General features: G+C 53.9%; 2 protein-coding genes across 2 annotated transcripts in view; one reads left to right on the top strand and one right to left on the bottom strand.

Annotated features, from left to right (window-relative positions):
* LOC142574085 (uncharacterized) overlaps nucleotides 1-10,507 on the bottom strand; it is a 316,362-nt gene that overhangs the window by 225,180 nt on the left and 80,675 nt on the right. The gene's annotated exons all lie outside the window — the stretch shown is intronic.
* LOC142573815 (uncharacterized) lies at nucleotides 3,709-5,601 on the top strand. Its single transcript, XM_075683064.1, has one exon. It carries the CDS (start codon nucleotides 3,859-3,861, stop codon nucleotides 5,599-5,601), a length of 1,743 nt encoding a protein of 580 aa, XP_075539179.1. The 5' UTR covers nucleotides 3,709-3,858.

Raw genomic sequence — 10,507 nt, forward strand, 5'->3', positions numbered from 1 at the left:
GACCGCGCTGTACCGTCGAGACGCGCTCCTGTGCGGCGTTCTGGCTCAATTGGTAAGATTGCACTGAAGGGTAGGATGGGGCGAGAAAATCTGACAGTTGTCAACCAAAGCCTAAGTATGTTTTTGTATTATGATTATATTGTCACGTGGTAGCGACAGCAAAGAACGACAATGTCGAAACTGTGAGTTATAAATTGAACTCTTTATTGGACGTACTTGTGCCCAGCAAAACAGGTAACACTGAAGCACAACGATAGCGGAGAGCACCGTCGGCGATTGTCAGAAATCTGATCTGCGTGTTTTCTAGGTGGCTTTGGTTAAGCACATGGGTTTTTTATACGTGACTCATGGAATTAAGGTTCCAGTGTATTTATTGCCTGGTGCCCGCGTGGCTTTAAGGAAGTACTAAGCATTTCGAGTCGCGCATACCATCAGATAACAAAAAATTGGAGGACGCTTAAGCTTCGCCTTCAAGAGTGGAACGCGACAGCGTTCCCATCGACCCGCCAAGGGGTGTAAGACAATGGGCTACGGCGCAGCAACTACGCGCCCTGCATCGGACGCGGTGAGCGTCGAGCAACGCAGCGTTCGGCGCGACAACGAAATGTGCGCCTGAGCAAGCGACGCACGCCTGAGCCTTAGAAACAGCTCGTTTCTAAGGCAACACCGCGTTCACTAGAGGCGCTTTTGTACCGCTTTGAAGCATCGAACCTCTTGATGCTCATGAAGCGCCGGTCCCCCGAAGACGAAGACGAGACGTACTTCAACGCCGTGGTACTGCTGATAGGTCCTAGCGTCGAGACACTGAACTTTGTTTACCGCCTCGAGTTCGTCGCCCAGCACTGCCGTCTCACGTGGGAGAGCAAACCGGTCAGCGTCCATGGGATTGCCGACATTTCAGTAACGAGCGGCGGAGGCTTTCTATTCATAGCCGAGACTGTGCAGCAGTTCACAGATGGCAAGGACCTGAGCTTCAATGTCATCATCTCAGAATGCAGCAGTCCCGCCACTTGGGAAAGGCATATCAGGCGCGGGGTCGCAGCCCAGGATGTCTGGGGAAGCGTTTCCGGTTAACGGCAGCATCCGGGAAACGACGTACGCCTCGGCTGGGTTCCGTGCTAGCGATGACGCCGTAGCCTTACCTCCTCGCGGTCCTGTAACAGGCTACCATTTATTTCAGTTATTCCCGAGTCAATTTCCTGTGCTTGATTAGTGACCACATTGCAAAACTCAGTTCCACGGGGACATAGTGGATAATGTGACGGCGGCTTATGCGCTCACTGCCGCGCCGGATACTGAAGCGCGAGACTGGCGCTGCATGCATGGAGGCGCTCGGTATAATGGTGCAGTAACCAAGTCTGGAGCGAAGAAAAAAGAAGTGCTGCCTACCTACTCTATACCAATTTTTTAAATAAATAAAGTGAGAGGCAGGAAAAAAGAAAACAAAACTCGTGGCTCAGTGGCAACGTCTCCGTCTCACACTCCGGAGACCCTGGTTCGATTCCCACCCAGCCCAGCTTGCAAGTTGTTTTTTATTCATGAAGTGCCTGCTGGGATTTATCGCTCACGGCCAACGCCGCCGACACCGACGCCGACGACACCGGCTTTTCTGCGACACGAGCTCCTTAGCGCTGTCGCGTAGTCATCCAGCTTTCCACTGCGGCGGTAAGCGCGTTCTGCGCGTCTTCTAATTGCTTTTAGACATTCATATTCCCCGTCGACTGCAGCGTATTCATTTGGAACAATGACTTGCTTTGTGCAGATCTCGTAAGACTCACACAAGATATTTGCAAAACTTTGAAAGCTCGGATTTTCGCCCAATGAGTTACTTAAGTGGTGACGAAAACTTTGCCAATTAGTATATTTTGAATAGCGCCAGGTCCCCTCACTCCGTATGAGGCGATGTTTTACCAGGATCGGAAAATGATCACTACCGTGCGTTTCTATGTCCGTTGACCATTCAACGCCATGAAGAAGGTCTTGTGAGCAGAGCGTGACGTCTATACAGCTTGAGTAACGAAACCCCGCAAGAACGTTGGAGAGCTGTCATTTAACATAATCAGATTACTTTTTTCTGCGGCAGACTCTATAATGCTTCCACGGGAATCATTATATTCACTGCCCCAGATGACGTTATGTGTGTTGAAGTCCCCACAAACCAGCACATGTGAGTTTGCGATACCAAACACATTCACCAAGCTGTCTACTGATATTTTGCTAGAACATTGTAGATAAAGACTGATCACTGTGACGCTTGTATTTCTAAACGATATCTTGCATGCTACGAACTCCGGTATATTTAAATCGCTCGACTGTATCAAATAGGACGGCAGGTCCTTTCTCACACATAACATCGCTCTGCTACTTCCAGCAATTCGCGATGATTTATATATAACATAGTTTGAAAGACGAAATTCATCTCTTACGCCTGCCTCCTGTATACATAAAACAGGAAAGTTATGTTGAGCTAGTAGTTTGCGAAAATCAGCTGACTTATTTCGAAGGCTATTAGCATCCCATTGAAATACGAAAACATTGTTGTAACGATTATTCATTGTAAGCCTGCCGTGGAGCTGTTGGTGGTTGTGGAAGCACCAACGATTCCATAGAAAGCAGTGCTTTTACCTCTGGTAGGTTGTTTGCTTGTGGAATGGCACTTAGAATTGCACGCAGAGCTGTGAATAGCATAGGCAGGATCATCTGGGCTACGGGTAAAGACGCGTAATCACCAAACGACGCTGAAGCTCCATGCACGCTCGAAGCAGGTCGCTAAAGAATTGACTGAGATGGTCGCTGGGATGACTGGTGTGGTTGAGGCGAATGCTGAGGTAGTCGCTCAGATGTTAAATGAGGCTGCTGTGTCAATGGCTGAGGGCGTCGCTGAGAAGGTCGGCGAATTTCACTCGAAGCCTGGGCAAGGTGAGTATAGCATTCTCTGAAGGTGGATCATGCCGCTCGCTGTCAGAACGTTGTCGACCTGAGTGCTTTAGAGCTGCAGAATAGCTCATATGGACCCCTTGCTCTTTTTCTTTGTTAGGAGTTGGAGGCGCACATCTTACAGCATCAAGGTTGGGTGGAGGCGCATTACGAGAAGGCAGCCTTCCATATTTTAACTCATGTCTGCGTAACCTTGAGGCAGCTCTGCTCTGAGGGCACCCGGAGTAGGAAGCTGTATGGTTTCCGCCACAGTTGGCACACTTTGGCTGACACACAGACTTGCACTCTGAATGGTTGTGGTCTTCTGAGCATATCTTGCAGCGACGCTGCGGCAGTTCTTCGATAGATGTCCAAATCTCGGGCAGTTGTAGCATCTTAGAGCAGGGCCATGATATTCTTCTACGGGGTGGCTCGTGAAACCTAAATGCACTCGTTGCGGCATTGGTTTGGCTTCTCTGAAATGAAGGATGACGGTTCTCAGAGGGCGTGATTCTACCGCTCCGTCTTCTTGGCGATTGTAGCGCGCCTGACGACGGGCAGATGGCACTCCAAAATCCTTCAGGAAGTCAACCCGTTGTTCTTCCGTATACTTAATTGGCACATGGCGTATCCCTAGTCCTAGTATCCCTAGTCCTAGTATCCCTAGTCAGAGATCGGCTCCGTGATTGCTAGCCAATTACGCAGTGCTAATTACCTCGTACCAAAGTTTTGCTTGCACCAATGTGTCCGTGAAGGCGAGCGGCATCGACCGATACCAGCTGACCCCAGAGGTGCTTTGCCACATTTCGTGACTGCTTCTACTGCCGCCGTGCGGAGGATTACTAGGCTTAGGCGTGTTCCGCGGACACTCGGCCCAACAACACCGTCGCACCGACAGCGGCCTGCCGTACACCTCGGCGGCTGCCACTCGTCAGCTCCGAGATGGAGGCGCCCTCTGAAACAACAATGATCGTGGACAATCACATGTGCGTTCAAGTTCAGGGAACAGAGATATCACCCGAGGAATACCACAGCGACGCCGGATGGACGCTCGCGGGGGAACGCATGTCGAGGCTGCGCCAGCGGACCCCAGCCAGCGGCAGGCCCGACGGACCCGGCGGGTGTCAAACAAGCACGAGGTCAAAATTCTACAAGAACGTCAGAGCCTCGGCCATCAAGGCAGCACGCATGCCAGCCATGCCACTAGAAGAAACCAAGATAGTTGTCAGACCCAGAGGGGGACTGGACATCGTCAAGACCGGCACCACCACCGTCGCTGCGGCCATACTCGCTGCGGCCAAGATCACGAGCGAGGAAAGCGCCGCGGACACCATCTGCCCCAACACACAACAGAACATCATGGTCGTAAGTACACCGAACGAAGACAACGCGGCAAGGTACGCTAAAATCCAGGAAATATCCATTCAAGGCAAACCATACGAGGTCAGCGCATATCGCACGGCACCTCACGACACCGTGAAGGGCGTCATCAGAGGCATCCCCGTCGACGCGAGCGCCGAAGAGCTAGATAGAAAGATCGTCAACGAGAGGAACCCGCTAGCAGTGGCCTCAAAAAGGATTGGAAGCACGACCACTGCGATTGTGGTGTTCCAGGGGCCTAAGTTACCGAACTTTGTCCGATACGGAGTCACCCTGATTCCGTGCCGCCTCTACAAGAAACAGATCGACGTCTGCCAGCAGTGCAGCCGAGTGGGACACCGCAAGGACGTTTGCCCGACCCCCACAATCAAGACGTGCCTGGCCTGCGGACTCGCGAACCCTACAGAAGACCATCGCTGTACCCCAAAATGTCAGTTGTGCGGAGGCGAACACCCGACCGGAGACCGAACGTGCAAGGCGAAATACAAGATCCCCTACGTAGTGCGCAAGCGACAATGGGAGCGCCGACAGGCCGAACGCCAGCTGCTGTCAGAGAGCGATTTCCCGCCACTGGACAAGCCGCCAGCTGCGCGAAAGTCAAGGACCCCATCGGAAAACCGCGCGCCCAAATCCAGAGACAGCAGTTGTTGCAAGAGAAGCCTCAGCAGGAAAACGTCACCGTCACGTGAGCGAGTGAGCTGGGTCGACGCAGCGAAAGGAAACAACATAAGGAACGTGCAGAAAATCACCGTAACCACGAAGAAAGAAGATATTAATAAGGTCCGGGAGGCAAATGAGCTCCTAAGACACGAAAACGCGGCGTTGCGAGCGACCATCAACAACCTCACGAAAGAGATCGCCGAGATTCGTCAGTTGCTGCTATGCAACAACGAGCCCCTACAGAGACCCACGCCAAGCACAAGCAAGACCGAGGAAACGACAACGAACGTCCAGGAGAAAGCCATAGAGGAACCGGCACCGAAGAAGCGAGCCATCGAGGCCACGCACACGCAAACAGAAAACGATCGCATCGACAGCCTCGAAGCGAAATTCGAAGCAACATTCAGCAAACTCGAACAGCTAATCACGACAAACATCGCAGCAGTGACAGCACTGAAACAAACAATGGAGACCTACCAAGCCGATAACACGAACAGATTCGCCTACATCGAAAGGACCCTACAGCCGATGGTAGGCCACCCGACGTTTGCGCCCCTCTTCGCGCATCATCCACCCAACCAGGGAGCCCCGTACACGGCAACGCAATCATGGCCGCCAGCGCAACACCAGCAGCAGCAGGTGTAACCGCGTGGCAGTGGAACTGTCGCGGCTTCGGAAGGAAGAAGGCAGTCATCCAACAGCAGATCGTACATGCCGCGCGCAAGCCAGACGTTATACTACTACAAGAGACACTAACCGACGCACCGTCCCTCCCCGGCTACAGAGTGCACAAGGGACCGCCCGACGGCAGAGGCCTGTGCACCCTGGTCAGGAAGGGACTCACGTTCGTCGAACATGAGCTGCAAAGCAATCTCAAGATCGAGCACACACTGACTCAAATCATCCCTGGCAAGAAGAGAAAAGGAAGCATATTTCTGCTCAACGTCTACAGCAAGCCATCTCAGAGAAAACAGAGATTCAAGACATTACTGCACAGAGCCAGCACCGCAGCGGGCCGTAACACCCTGATCGCGTGCGGAGACTTCAACGCGATGAACCCTGCCTGGGGCTACAACAAGTACACAGCAAAGGGCCGCGACCTGTACCAAGACGCCACGGAACTCGACTTCACCCTCATCACGGACCCGACACATCCGACGAGAATTGGTAACTCCGTGTCCCGGGACACCACTCCGGACCTCACGTTCGTCAAGAACGACATCCGGGGCGCGATCACCTGGAGATACACGGGGATCGTCCTAGGCAGCGACCACACCATCGTGGAAATCGGCATACCGGAACACAACGACACCAGCGTCAAAACACACAGATGGATAGACTGGGATGCCTTTCGAGACGCCAGAAGCCAGAAGAGCGACGGTGACGACGAGATCGAAGACATCGACTCGTGGACGGCCGAAATCACCAAGAGCGTACGCGACGCGACCAAAGAGATTGAAACGGGCGCGGAGATCGACAAAGTAGACAGCCGGCTTGCGCATCTCATCGAGGCCAAACAGTCGATACTAAATCGCTGGAAGAAACAACGGCTTAACCGCAGACTGAGAAAGAAGGTGGCGGAGCTGAACCGAGCGATCGAGGATCACTGCCGCGCTCTCTGCATGCAACAGTGGAACGAGATCTGCAACGCGGCAGACGGGCAGATGCATAGCGGGAAGACGTGGAACCTACTGCGGCACCTGCTCGACGAAACGAAGACCAAGTCGCACCAAAGGGACAGACTCGCCAAGCTCATACATCGGGCGGTCTAAACACACGGCGTCGACGAAGTCACCAGGCGCATTAACGACAAATACCTGCCGACTACACCTACCGAACAACACGCGCCGTACAGCGGCCTGCCTAACGCGAACCTCGATCGTGACATCGACGTCGAGGAAGTACGCGCGGCCCTGCACGACCTCAACAGCCGGTCGGCAGCCGGCCCGGACCTCGTCACGAACAAGGCGCTCAAGAACCTCGATGACGGCTCGATTGAAAAGCTCGCAAAATACTACAACAAGTGCTGGAGAGCGGGAGCGCTGCCAAAGCTGTGGAAGACAGCCAAGACCATCCTGATCCCCAAGCCGGGGAAGCCGCCGGACACGGATAACCTCCGGCCCATCTCGCTCACGTCCTGCGTGGGCAAGGTGCTGGAGCACGTCCTGCTCAACAGGTGGCAAGACTACCTGGAACGAGAAGGGCTGTACCCGGCCACTTTGATCGGCTTCAGACAGCATCTCAGCACGCAGGACGCGATGCTGCAGCTCAAACACCAAATCATCGATGATGGCGGCAGCGCCCGCGACAACAAAGCCATCCTAGGGCTCGACCTGCAGAGCGCCTTCGATAAGGTGAAACACTCGGCGATTCTGTCCCAAGTCTCCAAGCTCAACATGGGGGAAAGATCCTACAACTACATCAAGGACTTCCTCACGGACAGGACCGTCGAGCTACGAGCAGGCGACCTACAGACGCAAGAGAAGAAGCTCGGGAGCACCGGAACACCACAGGGATCGGTCATTTCGCCAATGCTGTTCAACCTGGTAATGATCGGAGTGGCCGAAAAGCTCGGGTGCATCGAAGACGTCAGGCACACCATCTACGCGGACGATATCGCGATATGGGTGACCGGTGGCAGCGACGCCCACATCGAGGGCGCGCTGCAAGCCGCCGTCGACGCAATAGAAGACCAGCTGGAAGGCACCGGACTGAGATGTTCGCCGAGCAAATCGGAGCTTCTCATACTCCCACCTACCAAATACAGCAGAGGCAAGACTAGACAACGCGAAAACGAAAAAATCAGAATCGTGACCAAATCCGGCAACGTAATCCCCGAGGTCGGCAAAATTAGGATCCTAGGCATGGTCATCGAAAAGCACGGAAGGAACGGCGAAACCATCACCCGTCTCAAGGCAAAAACTGCCAACGCGATTCGACTCCTCAAACGAATCACTTCCCGAAAGGCTGGCATGAGAGTGGAGAGCCTAATTAGGCTCGTCCAATCTTTCATCATCGGCCACGTCGCGTACGTTGCAGCCTACCACAGATGGCTGCAACACGAACGAAACAAAATCAACGTGCTCATCAGAAGAGCGTACAAGACAGCGCTGGGCCTGTTCGAGTCCACAAGCACGACCCGCTTGTTACAACTCGGGCTACACAATACGCTCGAAGAAATAGCCGAAGCGCAACGGACCTCTCAACTGGAGCGGCTGTCCATGACCAAAGCCGGGAGGAAGATACTGGACGACCTGGGAATAAGACGCTCGAACGAGGTGGAGATGAAGCTCCCCGTCCCCGAAGAGGTCCGACGCCAGACCAGAATCGACCCCATACCGAAGAACATGAATCCCGAGTTCAACAAGGGAAGAAGAGCGGCGAGGGCCAAGGCTCTCATCGATCAGCATGCCAACGACGAACACGCGCGGTACGTGGACGCGGCCGAATACCAACGGAACGCCTTCGCAGCGGTCGTCATAGCGGCGTCAACCGGCGCCACGAGGACGGCAGCGAGCGTGAGAAGCACCGAAGCGGAGCAAGCGGAGGAGGTAGCCATCGCCCTGGCCATCGCCGACGCAGACTGCCACACGGTGCTGAGTGCCTCAAGACAGGCGGTGCGAAACTTCGCCAAAGGGCAAATCTGCAGGGAGGCTGAGCGCGTACTGCGAGCGGTAAAACTAGACGAACGAAAAGTACGACTCAAGTGGTTCCCGGCGCACGCGGGCGACGCGTCGGAACGCAATGAGAACCATAACGAGACGGCACACGCCGCGGCGCGAGCGCTAACCAACCGCGCCCCGGCGACAGACCGTCCGACGTGGTTCGCAACCAAGGACCGCATGACGGATTACAATGAAATCACGAAGGCCTACCGCTTGGCTCGCAGGACTCTTCCACCCCCGCACCCGAGATTGAGTCGAGCGGAGGCGGTAGTACTGAGACAGCTCCAGACCGGATCGCTACCGAGCCCGAAACTGTTGAATCGCATGTACCCCGAGACATATCCGACAGATATGTGCAGAGTCTGCCGGAGGGAGACCGCAGACTACATGCACATCTTGTGGGACTGCATTAGATATCCAGAAGACGCTAACTCAAGAACACTCCCACCGCGGCTCGAGGCAGCCGCGAAGAGCTACGACCGCGACGATCAGCTCTGGACCGTCCAGCAGGTCCTCGAGGCGCTCGAAAGGCACGGACCCAGCGAGCCGGCAACGGCGAGCGGAGACCCGCGCCGAGTAACGGCACCTTCGAGGATGACGTAGGCCCTCGTCGGGGCGCGCGAGCGCCCAACTGCAGGCATAAATAACGTTTCTCCAATCCAATCCAATGGTATAAGACGCCGGAATGAATGGCTTGACTTCCAAACCAGCAACTTCGCTCATCGACAGTAGATGTCTTGCAGATGAGACTGAAGTAACGTTCACAGAGAAACTTCCATCTCTATTCACGCGGAAAGACTGCACTTTTTCTTTTGCTGCAGAGACAACTTCCGACGCAGCGCGGTTTGGATTGACTTGCCAGAAGTTGCGTCCTTCCTGTGATATGGTCGAAAAACAACTGGAATTCCCTCAGGCCGCTTCTTTTTATACGTTACCAAGGAGAACGGCGTCTCATCGCAGTCGATATCTTCATCTTCACTTAGATCATAGGTAGATGTTTTGTCGTCGTCAACCCGTGGTTTCTTGGCTTCACTTTCGCTGATCTCAGCCATATTCACTGAAGGTGCGCTGGAAGGCACGGCGGCGTTGAAAACTAGCGTCGCCGGCTTGATGACATTGGGTGCTTGTTGCGACACTTCCGAATGCGGCGCCGATTCTGCGGCACTCATGCGCCTAGAAACGCGCTGTCGGACATATGGCTCGCGCCTGTGTTCTTTGCTGCCTACCGCCGTGGTAGGCGTAGATGCGCTGCGGAGCGCAGTCAAACCACGCGATATTGTGCGTGATCTTTGGCACACAGGAATCCCACGGGATGTCTGTTCTCCCTGGACAACAGTGAAGTCTCAACACGGCACTGATTCTTCGAAGAAAACAAAATATTATCTCACCGAAGAAGCAGCGGCCACTCGGAGGGACTTCGCGCAGACGCTTACAAAAATTAGGTACGAGAAGGTGGCGAGAGTACTGCGCGTCGTTGTCTCCCTTTACTCCAGTTCCCAGAATATGGTCAGTTGTCCGATCTTTCAGTGGTCCAGTTACCCAGAGCCATCCCTTCCGAGCCCTTGCCGTAGCTCGAAGCACTCCGGAAACATCTGTTGCTGACGAATTCTGTCAACTTATATCCAGACCAGGCATTCCGTTCACTTGCCTACAATTTATAAGTTCGATAACACTAGCAGAACAGAAAGTTCGTGCGTGCTTTATGTCACAACATCCTCAACTTGACTGTGAGTTTAGTCTAAATGAATTGAAATGTGCTCTTTCGTCATGCCGTACAAAGACAACCGCAGGCCCAGATGGTGTCACGTATATGATGTTAAAGAACCTAGGTCCTGTAGGAAGAATGGCTCTTTTGGAGATATTTAATGACATCTGGATAAGAGAGA

This window comes from Dermacentor variabilis, chromosome 3, assembly GCF_050947875.1.
Source record: "Dermacentor variabilis isolate Ectoservices chromosome 3, ASM5094787v1, whole genome shotgun sequence".
NCBI classification, from domain to species: domain Eukaryota; kingdom Metazoa; phylum Arthropoda; class Arachnida; order Ixodida; family Ixodidae; genus Dermacentor; species Dermacentor variabilis.

Bases quoted from the DNA above. Each gene is read 5' to 3' on its own strand.
- LOC142573815 (XM_075683064.1), top strand. From the start codon at position 3,859: ATGGAGGCGCCCTCTGAAACAACAATGATCGTGGACAATCACATGTGC.